This window comes from Schistocerca cancellata, chromosome 4 (genome assembly GCF_023864275.1).
Source record: "Schistocerca cancellata isolate TAMUIC-IGC-003103 chromosome 4, iqSchCanc2.1, whole genome shotgun sequence".
NCBI lineage: Eukaryota > Metazoa > Arthropoda > Insecta > Orthoptera > Acrididae > Schistocerca > Schistocerca cancellata.
In genome coordinates this window covers 611,422,818-611,442,143 of record NC_064629.1, presented here as the reverse complement: position 1 = coordinate 611,442,143, position 19,326 = coordinate 611,422,818, and the positions used below count along the sequence as shown (strand labels likewise).

The following is a 19,326-nucleotide window of genomic DNA, read 5'->3' as shown; positions in this document are numbered from 1 at the left end:
GTGTGGGTTGTATTTGGTGTGGTAGATAGAGGGTGAGGAAGATGGGAGACAGGGGGAGGCACTGGGGTTGGCTGGCCAGCAGCTCAGAGGTTTCTGGCTAGAAATGTGGGAGGTAAGGGTGGCAGGTATACGGACTGGCACAACTGTAGTGGCTGAGCAGAAGCAGCACACGCTGAAGGCAATTTGGGGACATGAATTCGACAGGGGTGAAAGGCCAGAGGTAGGGGAAACTGTTGTGTGGAGGGTGTAAGGACAGTGGGTTACCTGAGATTGAGACTAGGACTATCACGGGAGTGGGGGATGTGTTGTAAGGATAACTCTGATCTGCTTAGTTCAGAGAAACTGGTGGTGGATGGAAGAATCCAGATGGCTCAGATTGTAAAGCAGCTACTGATGCTTTCAGTTAGGGCAACAGCAATTGATATGTTGTCACTGTAAAAAACCAATACTTTACCAACATTTTCAATAGTTTGATCAATATCTTTTTCTCCATCCTTTCTGATAGACAATAATTACAAGTACCATCTGGATAGTACCACACATCTTCAAAATATCATCTAGTCTCCCTTTTTCCATCAAAAGTTTTGACATCAATACGGCCACTTCCAAATGATTTGATGTGCAGGTTATTTGGTTTATCAAAAGGACTGTATGAAACAGACCATTTCAGTGTTTTTTTGTGTGTGATGTGTTGCACCACTATCAGTGTACCATTTATCACACACTGATATATCTAAATTTTGAATCAGATATTTCAGGCAACACCTTTCTTAGAATTACTTCTGATGGTATTTTCACAAATGATAACATTCAATAACCACCACAACTAAGGCAGTTCCTGGGTAGATTACCTATACCTCTGCATTTAAAAAACACTAAACCTCTGTTGCAGTCTTTCAAAATGTGCTCATTTTTACCATAGGAAAAACACTTGTTCACATCTTGTTTGCTTCAGTTTTGCCCTATTTCCACACTAACGATTTTATTTCTGCCCTGTTGCTGTGCTGATATACATCCCTTGGATTTTGAAAAAAATTGTGTTGCTAAACTTGCTTAATTTCCTCCTCGTGTTTGCAACTCATAATTCATACATATTTTCTGCAGTTTGTGCTATGTTTTGTATTCTAGTGGAATATCATACCAAGTCACATAAATGTGATCGAATTCTTGTGGCACTGCCTGAAGAAAATATGCACACAAATCAGCTGTACCTAACGGTTTATTTAGCAAAGATATCTTTGCCAGAAAGTCATAAAATTTTACTAAATGACCTTGCATACCATCTGACCATTCCCATTCAGTATTATGAAACTTATGACACATTGATATTTCCTTCAGATTAACTATCATAGATTTAGTGCAAGTTTTCCCATACATCTTTTGCAGGTTCACATGTGGTAACACAGAGTAACGGTTTTGTATCTAGTGACAAAATGAGACATTTTTTCATTTTGGAATTTGCTTCCATTCAAGTAGCTAATTTTGCAACATAACCTTCAATTTTTGTTTCTGGTTTGATTAGAAAACCACTTATCACATCACAAACAGTGTCACATCTCAAAATAACCTTCAGGTTTCCCACCAATTAATTTTTCAGTTTTTTGTTTTTTATTCAGTCATGATTTTTGTCTTGTCCACTCCACCAAGTGGAGTGTTTTTCTTATTCTTTGTCCTCTTTCAAACATGCAAAGATATGTATGACTTCGTAAGTTGCCCACAATAATGTGGTATAAAATCACAGGTTGTTTACTTGAATTACCCTTCTCTTATGACACTTTATTGAACTATATCTCTCAATTATTCATCAAATCAATGTTTATCAGAACATCGCACATCTGTTACCATGTCAGGAATTAAAATACCTAGCAAATATGCTGCTTAAACAAAGATTTTTTCAGCATTGTTAAATCAACATCAAGTTACTCTTTGCAACACAAACACAATAACAACAACAACTAGGAACTTCAAAGAAAGACAGATTACACAGTAACACAGATATCATTTCATAGATAGTAAAATATGAAATTATAATTTATACAATCTTCAACAAATACAACTTTTTAATTTAATTTGATTGTAATGAAGGACCAGAATTCAGTAGTCAGAAATGATAAGAAGAACAACATGGACTGCGGGAGAGAAATGACAGGGGATGGTGGTTGATAGAATCATGCACTGAGCACAATTTAATCACTGCTAATACTTGGTTTGAAAATCGTAAAAGGAGGTTTATTCATGGAAGAGACCTGGAGACACCAGAATGTTTCCAATAGATTACATCTTGTTAAGACACAGATTTTAAACCCAGATTTTAAACTGCACAACATTTTCATGCACTGATGTGGACTCTAACCACAATTTATTACTTGTGAACTGCAGATTACAACTGAATAAATTCCAGAAAAGTAGGAAATTGAGGAATTGGTACCTGGATAACTTGAAAGTACCTAATGTGAAGGCAGCAGATCCTTGGATAATGCACAAGATATTGAATCTAACTGGCAAAAGACAAAGATATAAAAATGCAGAAAATGAAGCAGGTAACAGACAATACAAATGTGTAAAAAATGATACTGGCAGAAAGTTCAAATTTGCTAAAGCAGGAATGGCTCACAGACAAATGCAAGGATTTAGAAACAGGTGTAATGAGAGGAAAGATAGAATCTCCCTATAGGAAAATTAAAGAGACTATTGGAGAAAGATGAAGCACATGTGTGAGTCCTAAGGGTTCAGAAGGCAAGCTTGTATTAAGCAAAGAAGAGAATGCTGGAAGGAAGTCATAGAGGGCTTATATAAGAGAAGCAGACTTGACGATGATGTTACAGAAACAGTAAAAGATGTAAATGAAAATGACGTGGAAGATATGGTACTGTGAGAAGAATTTGAGAGAACTATGAAAAATGTAAGTCAAAATGAGTCCGCTGGAGTAGGTGACATTGCCTTGAACTATTAAGATCACTGGGAGACCCAGCCATGACACAATTATTCTACCATGCATGCAAATATACCAAAAGAGTGAAATACCCTCATACTTTGAGAAGAATGTAGTAATTCCTATTCCTCAGAAGACAGGCACTTACAGGTGTGAATATTACAAACCTTAAGTTTAATAAGTTATGGTTACACAATATTGACACGATTTGTTTACAGCAGAGTGGAAAAACTGGTAATAACAAATCTTGGGGAAGGTCATTTTGGCCTCTGGACAAATGTAGGAAAGCATGAGGCCACTGACCCTACAGTGTATTTTGGAAGACAGACTGAAAAAAAAACAAATCTATATTTATAGGATTTGTAGATTTACCAAAAGATTTTTATGGGTAAAATAGAGGGAGCCCATGGTTATCTACAATTTATATGGAAACTTGCAGTTATAACAGGAGTAGGACACAAAGGGAAGCAGTGATTGAAAAATGAGTGAGACAGGTTTGTAGCCTAAATCCAGTGTAACTCAGTTTGTACGCTGAACAAGAAGTAAAAGATGCCAAGGAGAAATTTGGAGAGGGAATTATAGTTCAGGGAGAAGAAATAAAAATTGAAATTTTCAATGACACTGTAATTCTATCAGAGATGGCAAAGGACTTGCAAGATGTATAAAATGTGCCTGGCAACAGAAAAAAATTGTTTCTGAAAAGACAAATTTGCCAACACTGAATATAAATTTAAGACTTAGTAAGTCTTTTTTGAAGATATTTGTACTCAATGCAGCCATGTATGGAAGTGCATTGTAAGCAATAAGCAGTTTAGACAAGAGTAGAATGGAAGCTTTTGAAGTGTGATGCTACAGAAGAATTCTGAAGATTATGTGACTAGTTCAAATAACTGATGAGGAGGTACTGAATCAAATGGGAGAAAGAAGAAATCTGTGGTGCAATCTGACTAAAAAGATGGGATTTGTTGATAGAACATATTCTGAGGCATCAAGGAATTGTCAGTTTGCTAACGGAAGGAAGTGTGGGGGGTAAAAATTGCAAAGAGAGACGAAGCAGATTCAAATGGATGTAGGTTTCAGTAGTTATGCAGAGATTAGGACACTGTCACAGAACAGACTAGTATGAAGAGCTGCATCAAACTAGTCTTGGGGGTGAAGACCACAAAAACAGGAAAACTGCTCACCAAAGCACTGCATGGTCATGTCTTTATAGACATGTGACACTTTTAATCATGAATTTGACAAACTGAAAATTGACTATAAAAATTATAAATATACGTTACCACAAGGAGAAACATTACTTTTTTTTCATGCTATCTTAAACATCACAAAATTGACTTGTAAATAATAGATTTTAGCTATCAGTCATCCTTTTTGAATGTTATTGGCAGATCTAGATTTCAGCTAGAAACTAGCCATTCTCAATGCACTTTCATTTTTGTATTCAATGAACTGTGGATGAAGCCCGACCAACAGGCTTTACATGCATTGATCCAAAATGATAGTGCATTGAGAATGTCTAGCTTCTAGCTGAAATCTAGATCTGCCAATAGCATTTAAAAAGGACAATTGATAGCTGAAATCTATTATTTACAAGTCAATATAACAGTCACTAACTGCAACAGCCTTCTGAATGGAAGGTAACCTGATCACAAAAATTTCTGGATGCTGCAAATTTCAATACGTGCAAAGCAGTGCCAACAACAGATCTCTTCATCTGGACTATCAGTATTTGACACATGACAATCATCATCCCTAAGCCAGTGTATTTTAGCAACACACCTCATAATTTTAAAAAAATAGGTGACTGAATTTCGTTTCTAATTATTTTTCATGTTTGGGTAGACGTTATGAAAGGTTGATTAAAAAGGACCTTACCTGCAGATGGAATGTTTATGTGAAATTCCTAGATGGGAAAATTCATAAAATAAGGGAAACACAACAATTTACCAAAAGAGGATTGGTGTGTGGCACACAGAAACACCAAACAGAAAACAGTTAACACTAGCTTTCAACCTTTTGCTCTTCTTCTAGTAGGAAGACAGACACACACACACACACACACACACACACACACACACACACACACACACACACACGTCAACTGAACCCTACATACAGTTCAGTGAACCTTTATGTCAGTGGAGAAACTACTGTATTTGAAGTACGAGCCACAAGCAACTACATTTGATGAACTGATTACATAAAAATATTTGCAGTCATTATGGCTCTCAAACAACAGATGCACTACATTTTGTGTTTCATAATGTGAGAAAATACTGCTTATTGTCAGTTACCTTTCACTGATATAACATATACTTCAGTTGTTTCCTTCTGTTCAAAATTCTTTATTTTACACATGGCTGCAACCTCATTACTGATCCAAAAACATTTATTCAGACTATGTTTTATTTTACCAGACAGTTAAAAAAATATTATTTTCACATTTATGTCAGCAACTTTTCACTACAAGACTATGTAAGGAATCAGTACTCTCAAAACTGTAACTAATATTTTCCCCACACTCTGAGCAATTTAAAACACTTATATACTGACAAGCAGGAAGTAAGATTACAAAATGAAATGATAAGGGAGGAAAGATCACACTTATTTCAATAGTAACTTTAAGAGAAAAGTAAGGATTTATTCAAGAAAAGATCAATATTCAGACAGTTGACTGGAAACAGCATTAACATACATTATGGCTTAAAATCTGCCATCATTCACATTGCATTGCATGTACCACACTAATTCTTAAATAAACACATTTTTGTAGAGTTGTTATTGTTGGTACAAGATCATCAGTAATTATTTCCACAGACAGTTCGGGAGGTCTTTGCGCCTTCACCTCATCTGCTGGCATCCTCCCAAGCATCATCTCTGCCTCCATCACGTCTCCAGCCAGTGATAAAAGCAGCCCCAGCAGTCACTTCTTCAGCAGGAGGGGGCCTGTGGTCCCTCGGTCGTGGAGTGCGAGCTACGACAGTCTCAAGAGGAAGGAAACCTCCAGAGACATCTCATCCACAACAGCAAGTAGTAATCGTCTCATCACCAGACTCTCCGACAAGTGAGGAATCGTCACCTTCACCATCACCTGAATCAGAGGTGAAGAAGGCGGTGCCACCATTAACACTTCAGCAACGCACGAGCACGTTGCGGAAAAGCTCCTCTGTGAAGAAGTCTGGAGGATTCCCAGGAAGTCTGGTAGGTGCTGACAGCTTGCTCACTCCTGCAGGCAGGAGTGTGGAGGGAGAAGCTCTTGGAAATTTAACAGAAGACCAACAGCAACATCAAATTCAGACACCTACATCTTCCACAACAACAGAAGATTCCAGAAAAGAAGGAGGAAGAGAGGCGGATGAAGAAGGGAGTGATGAAGTTAAAGAAGAAGATGGCGATGATGAAGATGGCACGTGTATCGAAGATATTCGTGCCACACGAATGGAAGAAGAATAGCAGAGCAAGAAATGAGAGAAATTGAGTATGTCTGAAAGATAAAACTGTTCTTATGTACACATTTATTCTAATACACAATGTACATGTAAAGAGGACAGGGTGTACAATTGATTCACAATGCTCATTTAGTAATTAAAGCTGTTTTCTATGTAATGTTTTTATTTATATTAAATCAATTCATTTGTACATATTTGCATACTAGTGTAATTCATGTGAAACATGGTTCATTGCATTACAGACAATGCCATATTTTACTAAAATGCATCAAAATGACTGACAATGCCATTTACAGCTATCTGCAGAACAAACACTATTTTTGTGTTACTAACTCAAAATATTTATTTCATAAATGACATTTTATGTATAAAATTATTGAGTTACTGGAACATTTGTTAAACATGTTAGTTCAACTGGTTCCATATAGCAGATTTAATGGTTCATATGTTGTACAGTCTGCAGTGAAGGGGCAATTACTGTTTACTGTTCAGCTCATTATCAATCCTATAATCAACTTAGTTGGAATATACTTTTGTACATAACTAATTTAATGAAGCTGACAGGCATGTGTTATCACAAAATAAATAATGCCTGTCAGTTTTAAGTGTTTAAAAGACCAAATGAAAACTGCCATAATGTATTATTAAGTAAGGAAATATAAATACTGAGGAGATGGACAATTTTATTGGTATATAATTGAATGTTTAATGTGTGTATGTGTTATGTAGGACTGTGGTAAGATTAAAAGCAATTCTAGTTCAAAAACAAGTATTTATCACACCATAAATTATAATATATGAATATCTGCTTGCCAGCTAGAATGTGGCTTGAATGCAACACACTGACATTTATTAGCTGTATAAAATTTGAATGTTGTATAATTAGTTGAAAATTTGTGGCATTAAATGGTTTCAGTGTTTTATTGCATCCAATCAATTACTACTGTTTTCAATGAGTTGAATTATGTAAATAATATTATGTGTATGTATAATTTACATTCTGCAGTAGAATGAGAAAACATCTTACAAATTTATTTCCATTCACATTTATGTACATCGAATTAAATGCACATGGAAGTAAATTCCTTTATGTACTACATTAAACTTCTGGAAAAATTTTTGTTATCTGGAAAAGTTTAATTTAATAATTTGTTTAAGTAAATATTTTCATAAAAATATTGTTTAAACTGGATAATTATGGTATGAGTGCTCTCTGTCTTGTTCTGATTGAAAATTATTTCAGTTACTTGTCTACTTCCATGAGCACCAACTTCTTGACATTATTGGGTGGTGTATAATGCAGTTAAACTGCTGGACTTATTATTATGCACATATTTGTTACTTGGCACTCATTAGTAAGAGTGATTTATTTTGTAACCAGTCACTTACTTTGCATAATACTTTGAGAATGGAAAAAATGAGTAAGTCACACACAAAGTTACATTTCACTCAATTCCAGATTTCACATGTGATATATAATTTGTTTATAATCCCATTCACCATTCACAATTATTGTTGCCTGTGAAATTATTGGTACCTGCTTGTCAGCTTTTTCCGACTTTTATGTCATTCCAGAGACTAAAAAGCCTAGCACCTCTCTATATTTTCAGTTTTCTCATCTTTTCTATTTGGCTTATATTCCACATAGTTTAAATTAAAGAATTTGGCCTTGGCTGTTATTACTGACTACAGAGTATTGCTGAAAGGATTATAGACATTGCCCAGTAGATATTCTCCTACTCATAAATTATGCTGTCCAAAATGTGCAATCTTTTACTCCTAAAAGTCATATTTTTATTAATCAATGATACAATACAGGCATATGTGTGAGCTAGTCATCTTACATATTTAGCAACATACTCTCCCCACAACCTCACCAAGTGTTGATAGTATTCCTAATTTATTTTATTAAAATCAGAGGTGGCTCTTGGTATCTATATTAACAAACGCTGCGAATCTGCTAATAATGTACTCAGCTTCATTGTATCAGACAGTCCCATATGTATATATATCCTGCAATTATGTCTCAAAATGAAAACTGTCCAAATGTACCCTAAGAAACAGAAAGAAACATGCAGGTAAAGCACACTTTATCAAATAAATACTGTTAGCAAGCAAGGACCTTCTTAGTAACTGAAAGTAAGAACACATATTTTAAACCCTGATTTCATCTAATCATTTATGAAACACTTGTTCAGTAATGAACATTTATAAACCTTACATCCTTTTAATAAAGGGGATAGAGTCACTAATACAAGAAATAAAGAAGTATCCCAAACACTATCAAAACTATGATATTAAACATCTCTTAGAAATGCATCAAAGCATGACAGAAAGTTACAGATATAGGGTTCAAGAGTGAAATTTTAGTCACTCTGTTGATTTGGCTTCATTGCAAGCAGTGGAATATGAAAATCATGTGGAAATTGTGATAAGAGTCCTTTAGTCTCCCCTAGTTGTGCCTTCTAGAATCCCACAAGAGACGTACTTCATAAAAGCCACACTTCCAAACTTCTGCTAGATTGAGCTAACCAGCATTTCACAGTACAGCTTTAAGACTAATTTTAAAAACTATTTCCTAAACATCACTCAGTATCAACAGCTCTAAAAATTTTGACTGTGATTAATTAAACCCATAAGGATAATATTCAAAATGCTTCTTCTTAATCTGAGTTCAATAATGCATCAATAATAAAATATATTGTAAAATATTTTTTGGAGCGATTCCATGTCACAGTCTTTAAACTATGAGCCATGGCTGATTAAAAGTTACACCACATAAATGCTTGGTTACAGAGTGGTCTATTATGAATGACAATGAGCCTTTCTTTCATATTCTAGAGAGTTAACAAATAGTATATCACATATGACATCAGAGGCATACCACTAACAGACATTAATATTGTTTTGAAAAATAAAGTACTGGCAAGTTAACTGGCTGGTTGCACAATAAATATGATTTTTATTACTGTTTATACATTTTTTATCTGTGTATGTTTTATATTTACATTGATAAAATTAGAAAAAAATTATGAAACTGAATATTTAAAATAACAGTTTTTTTTCATAAAACTGAGAACAGTTTTTCAGAAAGCAATAATTATGGACAAAAGGCATGTTCTGGTCGTTTACAACTTTCAAAATATTTACTCTCTTGGTTGTGGCACAGAGCCATAGTAATTAGTAACTGTAACTTCAGTCAGGATAAAGGCCACATTTGTGATACACATCCAACTGTGTTTCACTAAACTAATGTTCAATTAAGACACTGCTTGATATTCATTCACACACACTATTTGAGCTGCTTACTCACCAAACTGAATGTTTTGAGAAGTTAACCCAAATCTTCCCCATTGCTCTAAAAGTTTTACTTTTTTTGCAATGCTTTAAAAGGTGTTGCTAAGTTTTGTGAAGTATAATACTGATTTCCAGATTATCACCCGCTTAGAACTATCTTCCATTAATTCTTCCATTAGGTTAAAAAAGTTTTTGTCAGATTTTATTTTCAATATTACTATTTCTGTCTGTGAAATACTGATATTTTTACTTCTTTCACAGTTCACTGTTATGGTGTTATGCTCACATGTCATCTGAAATTATATTTAGATGTAAAATTGCAGCTTTTATCTGATTTTGATATGAATAAATATTAAGTAGTGAGCTAGATTGAAAAGAACTGTATTTTTTGTGTCTGGCTGTTTCCAGTCCTGTAATGGAGTAACACAGTAACAAAACTAGAGCACTTACAGCCAGACAAAGTTATTGAGTACATGTGGTATTTTAAAGTAGGCAAACCTTCATCACTAACTGCACTGATAAAAGTTATATGTGCTGCAAAGTATGTGACTCCTCTTCACTGGCTTTGGAGGGGTTAAGAAGGGCAGGGATGTATGGGAGCATAAATAGTAATCACAAGCTTCTGTATAATATTAGTAACATTTCCTGAGTTTGCATTTGTGGAATTGATTGCTTATTTTAGTAAGCCAGAAAATTTTAGTAATGAGAAAGAGTTCATGTCAAGAAAACACACCAACAAACCAGTATGATATTTGTGTGCTAGATTCTTGTGAAAAACACAGCTTCTTTGAGACTGAAACATTTGGTATTCTACCAAAATCAGCACTATTAATAGTTATTACCTGTGAATTTAAATAGATAACGTGTAGGCATTTACAGAATAGAATTCATAATGTTTATACAAAACACACATACAGTCTGTGCATAGGTAAGGACCTATACGAGGAAAAAATTTGGTAACTCTAAAGAAGAGTGTCAGCAAGGAAGTTTATAACATATATATGTACAAAATGGAGATAGTGGTACTGGAAATATGAAATGAGTTCTTGCAGTTATGACTCAGTGTCTGCTAGAACTCAATTTATAAATTTTTCATAAATGATCTATTTTTATTTCTGATTTCTTGTTATTGGCAAAGATCAGTAAATACATATAAAGTATATATGAATCATACATCATGTTTTCAATGAAACAGATACACTGTTTTCCACACAATTCCTGTAATTTAGTTTTCTACTTAAATGTAAATGCACAAAATGAAACTGGAGGCACAGAGTTGATTTAATTATTGCATGGTGAGAAATTGCAGTTGATGACAGTTGTGGTTTTATTATTAGTTTCCTCTTTTTTAGATGATGCTGATTCCAAAATTGTTGTTGAATTAATGAAAAATCACTCCAGTTGCTTAATCAGAATTTTATTGAATCCACATGACTGGTTTTAGCCTTTTTATTTGGCCATTATCAAGTGTATCATCAAGTAACACTGTAGAGAAGCTATGTCAACATTCATTTCACATTGCTTCTCTACAGTATAACTTTCAGAGACACTTAATAACGGCCTAATATAAAGGCCAAACCAGTTTTGTAAATTTAATAGAAGGTCTAATTAAGCAACTGGAGCAGTTTTTCATTAATTGGCTGCATTCAAGCTGTATTTTCTAACCATAAACACAGAATGATAACTACAAAGTATACTTAAAATAGGTAAAAGTATTGTTATTTTAATTGGGGAACTGGGACAGTGTCACAACAATGCAGATCAGTATTTTAAGTGTCACATTGGTTGGGAAGGGTTACTTATTTTATCATCAGCTTAGCCCATTTTATTACTTCCTGTAGTGTCTATCTTTTATATACATATGTTCTATCAAATCAGTACATACCATCCTTCTCACTTTTGTCTGTTGCTGTCTCAGTCACCTTTACAGACAATTCAGCTTTATGAGGGAAAACAGTAGTCAATTGAAATCAGACCAATGAAAGGTAAATTATGTTTGTGAAGTTTATTGAGATATAATAAACATTTTGCATCTTGTGGTATCAGATGGAAGGTGGGGGTGGAGACAGAATGGTGGCTGGTGGGAGATGCTTGGCTAAGCCGCTATCATATAATCAAGAAAAAGTACATACAAATCCATTTCAAATAACACTTATTATTTCTTTTTATCTGCAGTTTTAACCAAAAAGAACCTGCTACTTGAAGTTTTCTATTTGGTTTTCTCCTATTTGCTTAGTGTCTTCAGTGGAATGTCTATATTTGTTGCTGTGAAAAGATGCTGATTTCATTTTGCCTACTAAATTTTGCAAAAAGCTGCTAAGAAATCTGAGTAGTGACACAGCAGAGTATAACAGTTTTCATTGTTCATTAAGTGTGTACGTGAATATTTCAAGCAGAAAGATAGCATTTCAACTAATCTACTAAAATGAACCTCAAGTTATATGATCTGTCCATCACCTGTTGCTAAACATTGTTGTCATACATTTTGATAAACATTCTGTGCCATGTGTTTACGAATATTGTATTCATTTTCTAGTGAACAGTTGATGGAAATTATGCATCCCTTTTATTCACATTAGAATCACAACTTCAAATCCACATATGTGTGTTCAAATTCCAGCTAATTTGAAACTGTAAGCAGCATAAAATTTTAACTATAGTCTGTTTAACTGTTTATAAATGTACATTTGTTGCATTTGTTTCTACATTATGAAATGAAATGTTAACATAAAGTCATATTTGACAAAATGAGAGTTTTACTGCACACTTAACCAGAGGTTATTTGTTTATTTTACTTTTACTTATTGTGATGTCTAATAGCACCAAGATCATTACAGAAAAATAACGACACATAATAATGACATGATTACTAATCATTTCAATACTGAAATTATATTACTTTTTAAATAGTGATATGTAAGATATACGCCAGTGCGAAACTTCTTTCCAGTGCATACTGATGACTTCATGTGATATACATTAGGTTCTTTCATTATAAGGGCATAAGAATCATACATTAAACTCTCTAGCATATCCCGCAATTAATGGATCACACACTTTACCTGAACTGAATTTGTGATACTGTTCAAATTTGAAAACATAGAATAATCCTACATGACTGTAGAAACTTGGTTCAAAAATATTCATTTTGGGACAGTGTTAAAAGTCTGTATGTCCCCAGAGCCACACTTCTTTTTCTGCAGTGCTTCATTCCAGAATGCTAAAGCATTAACTCAATGTGAATTCCTCAGAAAATGCAAGTCCATCAAAAGTTTGAGTGTTTGTTAGTGAAGCACATAGTTCATTATATCAGTGAAATAGATAACTAATTATGTAAACTGTAAAAAACTGTCACAGATATGTAGCCCTCAACTAAAATTTTATTACATCTGGATTGCTTATATATATATATATATATATATATATATATATATATATATATATATATATATATATATATATATATATATATATATATATATATATATATGGCAATAACTGAGAATATTTTGGTCATGTAACACTTTTCTTTTTCAAAAATTTTGAGAATAAGTGTAGTAGAGATGATAAACAAGAGAGAGAATGGGCAGATTGTGAAGATTCAAATTGTATTTAACACAACACAATCATAAATTTTAAAAGTGATTGTTATTAAAAATAACAAAGAGTTGCTTTCCTTTGCCTCCCATAGGAACAACCTTGTAAAAAAAAAAAGAGGACACAAAGATTCCTGTTATTAAAAGAAATGAGGAAAACTTAAAGATACATGTATCAACCTAATAATCACCAGGAAAAGGAGTTTGTTATATATTAAACAACAATTTTAATTCCTATATAAGAAGCAGTTTTCTATTAGTACTGATCCACACTGTGCATACGTAACTATAATATATATTAATCAAGTATTGTTTGACTGTTCATCACCTTTGACCTCACCAGGCAGCATCAAATGTAACACAGTGACTGAATTATTCATTTTATCATTAATCATATTTACTGAGTATTTAGTGTTGGAGTGAAGAGCACTGTTTCCTTCCTTCAGTCACTAACACGTAGTTTCCTATGGTTTTCTTAGTGGTTGCTGTTTTGTTCCCAGTGTTTTCTTTCATACGAAAGCTATAAAGTCCAATTCATTGTCTTTATCCTCCAATAAAAAAAAGTTCATTTAAAATTGTTTTACCTTTATTAACAGCATGATTTAAATTTGCTGACCCCTTCTGGATCTATGAGTGCAATTCATCTTCAGTTTCAGAGGATGTTCCACAGTCCCTTTTGTGAAAAAGTTCACAGTCTTTATTCTTTGATTTTGCATAGACCTAAGAACTTATCACTGATTACAGTGTTCAATATTCTTTCAAATTTATATGTAAATCATTGGCAGTCATCTCATTTCTGGTATTTCTGTTTTTATCTGATCTGTCTACACTCGAGATCTCCCAGTGTTTAGCAAAGCTGCAAGTGCTATTTCCTGTCATGACTATCTTACTGTAGTGGTTCCATAATATCCTTTCTTTCTTTATTAATTCAAATGATGTTCATTATATATCAATATTTTAATTAGTTTTGAGAGGAGATACTTATACTCCACATGTTTAGAATGTTTTTGTCTTCATCAAAAACTACCTGTGTCATTTATTTTTGTATTATTTCCCGTATTTTCATGTAACTGTTCAACAAATAAAGTAGTGGAAACTGAGATCTTGTTGTCTTATATCATATGAACTTTGTTAAAATCGGAGTCATAGATGAAATCTTAGGTTAATTTTTCCTACTATTTATTCATTACTTCAATACACAAAATTCATTTTAATAAAAAACTTTTTGCTTTCATCAGAATATGAAGTAGATATGGGCATTATAATTGCATTCTGTTGCATCTTTTGTCTACTTGTTGAAAAATCCGACTATAACTTTTGGAGATTCTTACTCATCTTTTAACATTGTTTTCTGAATGAGCTTGAAGTAATAAATTGGTTGATTTGGTTATTTAAGGGAGAAAGACCAAATCAAGAATCCATCAGTAACAGGGAACTAGTATTATATTTATCATTAACAGCATTTAGTTTCAGAGTGAATGAGTGAATAGCATTAGTTTTTCCTTAAAATTACATTACTGAATCAGAATTCAAATTTGACAATTAATATTTATAATTAGGGCCACTTAACGTCAAATAAGTGAACTCTAAGCAGAAGTATAAAAAGAAAATGACATTTTACTAAAACTGTGTTCAGGATATGGGCGATATCATCACACAGAGAAGTGGGATACACGAAGAGAGAGAGAGATTTATGGGTTTGCTAGTGATATGTATACCAACAGTGTCATTGCCAAGAAATTATGCAATACCAATTTGCTGTATATCGTTTAACTTCCTTATATCATTCACTTTCTCACTGAATTTAGTTATACTCCGTAATGTTAAATAATACTTGTAAAACTTCAAATTTTCTTACAGTTTAGGCTTTGAGATACTTTAACCTCATTATCATTAGAATCATTGACATCTTTTTTTCTCATTTGAAAGATTCTTACTACATCTAGTGTTTAACACTTAATTTTCTCTTCCTGCTATTATGAATGTGTTATACTGGAATTGTTGATTCCTATAATTTATTTCGTGCACCCTCACACTATTCTCCACGACCAATTGTTTTGTTCTCTATGTTTGCATAAAACAAAAAGGGAAATTTCACTGAACCTCCCTTGATTTGCTGAAATTTACTTTTATGGCTGTCATCTCGTTCACCCCCCCCCCCCCCCCCCCTCCCGCTGACTTTGCAGTATACTGTTCTGTGAATTTTTTTAAACTTCTAGGGAAAGTCAGAACTTTCAGAGCATCTGCATCAAATAGCAAACAACTGACAACAGTCTCCTTTAATCTTCATGATATTCCAGTCTTTCTGGATCCACATCTATACTCACTGACATATTAGAAATGAAATTACATGAAAGCAATTTGTGCATTAGCAGTGTAAGTAATAATGTTCTGCATAAAACTTCAGTCTTTCAACATTAACACTCTATCAATAACATTTAGAAAATATATTTTCAACTCACAAGACATGTCCCTGTTACAGTCATGTATTGCACCACTTCCAATACCTACTGTTTAAATATGTATTTTTTCAGTATAGAATTTCACTTCTAGGAGAAGTCACCTTTACATGACCTTATAATGTGGTCTTCGTTTGTTTCCCCAGTTCTGTTCATTTTTTGCATCATACGCAAGTTCTTTCAGTTACAGACAATTTCCAGGTGATCCTCCATAGATATCTGTTGAGCTGTTGAGTCCTTCCCACATTCCCCAAAGAAATCATTTTTGCAATGTATCATTCTTTTATTTTTGTCTCTGATTTCCCTATATCCTTTCAGGTTGTATAGGTAAGAAAATAATGTTCTGTACAGCTATTAATTTCCACTACCTATGAAGTATTAGGGATTCTTTATATGCAGATTTCATTATAATTGCAAAACCCTTGATTTCCATTGAAAAATATGTGGGCTCACTTTGCAGCACAGTAAAATAAATTTGAAATTAATGCCCACATATGAAATGATTCTCTTACATACAGCAAATTTTAGTGACAGTGAATTATGTAGCTCTGTACTGATCTGTTTTCATTATCTTTAACCATATCTGTACAATTACATAAGTAGGTAAACAATATATGTGATACTAGTACAAGAAAGTTAGACAATGTGTTATCATCTCCATTTGAAATTCATCACCTGTGGCAGAAGTGGAACCTGCCATCATTCATAACTTTCATTTTACCTTCTAAAATTCACAATTTATCCTCATTGGTGAAATAGGTAACAGCTTATTAGCAGACTTTAAGCAGGTTGTTTAAAAGTATGCACTTTGTCTTTACTGCTTATCACCTAGATTTCTAATTTCATGTGCTTTCATGTGTATTTTGTGTGGAAGCATTCTGTCATTTTGCTAATGTCCATAATATTAGTTGTTGCATTCGTTCTTCCACTTAAGCCCCAACCTCTCACACTGTTGTTGTCACATAGTTGTTAGAAACCAAAGAAAATCATTAGAAGAAGGAAAAATGCAGTCATCAGTTACAAAATTGTGTTAAACTTAACATTTTGCATGTATATGTTGCAATTTGATCAGCAGAATACTTGGATTTTCATATGGGAGCTGAAAATAAATCCATTCTTTATAGAAACTGTATGTATTGTGTTCTGTTGGCACGTGGAAAGTTTATCACGAACAACAAATAAACTTGTCCATATTATTATGATTATTATAATTACTAATATTATCTCAATTACTAATTAGACAAAAAAATGGCTTACTTACTCAAGTACATATGAGTAAACAAAATTATTTTGTCTTCTGGAGCTGAGAGACTGGATTTTTTTATTTTAAAAAAGAAAGTAGTGAATCTGTAAATAAGACTTTGTTTTGCATATTAACACACACACACACACACACACACACACACACACACACACACACACGCTCTCCATTATTTCTGTTTGGTTACACACTGAGTAAAAGAAAGTGATTTTCTCTGGCTATTTATACTTCTTTCAGAGTGATTATGGTCTGAAGCTTTTGTAGTTATAATGTAATACCCCAATATTTTAATTTTATTTTGCTTCCACTAATTAGTATATATGGAGTGAGTCATAAGAATTAGTGCCAGTGAACATTGAATTTCCACAAAAACCAATTGTCAATACAAAAAATAATTTAATTTATGAAAAATAAGGAAAAAAGTTAAGAAACTGAAGTTTCTTCTTATTTCAAATTCTATAATTTCGTAATCTATTGCCAGATTTGGTAATATGTTGACAGATTTTATATCAGTACACAAAAATGCTCAGAAAAATTATGTATTATGTATCATGTTACAAATTATTTACATAAATGACAAAATAATAAAATAAGGAAGTTTCTCAGATAGTCTATTATGTACATCAAAGTGTTACATTTGTCAGCTAAAAATTTCTGTAGCATTTTCCACTAATCAATTAAGACACTTGATGGGTTGGGAAGGGATGCAGTTATGATTCTGCACACCTCCATAGTAATTTCAATGACTTTAGTGGGCCAAGAGTATAGCAGAGCAGCTGGAACTATGATTGTAGAAATAAGACAGAATTAATCATGGAGGTAATCATTCAGTTAGGAGAATGCATAACCTGCCTGTGTAACAAGAGAACAGAAAAGAGTGCCTTTTGAAGAAAGGAATCAGCTGAAGACTAAGTATTTGAAGTGTAAGGGTGCAAAGGAAAATTAGATCTAAGGTACTGTGGAGTTGAAAGGCAAAATGAAAAGTCAGAGGGCGAAAAATTTAAGAGAGATTTCAAGAAATGGTTTATCATCAAGTGTACATATGACCCAGAAATGAATCATGGATTCAAGTAAAAATAAAATCTAAAAGTGCTGTACTACTAGTTTTTTTATTGATATTAAATGTACCTGTGGAACTCAAGACTATGTGCTATTAACTAAGAATTTGTGATATTAATTCACATGCGAAAGAAGTATATGTATAATGTTATAAGGTAAGCTTATGCATGTTTTGTCACATGTGGGAAGTAAATAAATAAGGATTGGGTTTATGGCAGCAGCAGTCAGGTTTCTTGTACTTACAGCCAATGATTGAAACCATGGCTTTTACATTATATACTTTTTTCCACAAAGACAAACGCAGCCTATCCATTCCAACATGAAATAGGACACAACTGGAATTTAGTTATTAGTCCTTGTTTATCCAATTCTCGTGGAAAAATAACTACAACAAATTCTATTGAGTAGTTTTAGTATGGTCAATTTGTTGTAATTTATTTATCAAATATAATGCCATGTTCATTTCTTGTGACTTTGCCAATTAGATAATGTGATGCGACCGTATTCTCATGAATTTCTGTCCCTTCAAAAACTGTACAGTGTGCATGTAGCAGCAGTCAGTTTTATTAACATGACTATCTAACACTAAAACAATGCTTTATAGTTAAGAATTCTAGGCTCCTCTAGTCTGTGCCTGTTGTTAGTAGCAAAACAAATTAACTGCCTACAGCTTTCACTTTATTTGGGTTAGGCTTTATAATTGGTGTGACCAAGAAAGAAGATAATTCAAGGCAATACAGAATTAAAGTAGGAAGTAACATATTTGTCAAAACCATAATATCAATACTATATACTTCCTTCACTTGAGTTCTGAACTTTTCTTCTTCACATGTATATTGCAATGAATGCATTCAGAAGCTGTTCTGTATTTGAGAGTAGTACATTGAAAAGCTGTAGTTCACTTTAATCACTATACTTCATTCATACAGCACAAAATATTTACACACCTTCTCATGGAAGGAACATAAAAGTATCAGTGTACGTAGAGGCAAGTGAGGCTGTGAAAGCATTACTATATCCCATTTGGTCAAATATGGCTTTTCTATGTTACTGAATATTTTAATTTTTAAGAAAAATCAAAATATTAGAAAAGATTTCGCTTATGGTGCTATATGATCAGTGGTTTCCAAAGTTCCTAATTTCTAAATCTGTTGCTGTTATGAAATGCACAAATGTCTAGCAACAAAAACTGGGAATATGAATATTATATTCATGTTTTTTAGAGAAAATTTCAGCAACAATGATATTATTTTATTGAATGTTATGAGTT

At 33.2% G+C, this 19,326-nt stretch overlaps 1 protein-coding gene across 1 annotated transcript in view; it reads left to right on the top strand.

The window, feature by feature from the left end:
• Positions 1-6,746, top strand: part of LOC126184350 (rho GTPase-activating protein 100F) — a 294,918-nt gene extending 288,172 nt beyond the window's left edge. Inside the window, exon 17 of the mRNA XM_049926729.1 lies at positions 5,757-6,746. Coding sequence (XP_049782686.1) covers positions 5,757-6,388 — 632 coding nt within the window. The 3' untranslated portion in view covers positions 6,389-6,746. The remainder of the gene's footprint in view (positions 1-5,756) is intronic.
• Positions 6,747-19,326: the final 12,580 nt, after the last annotated feature.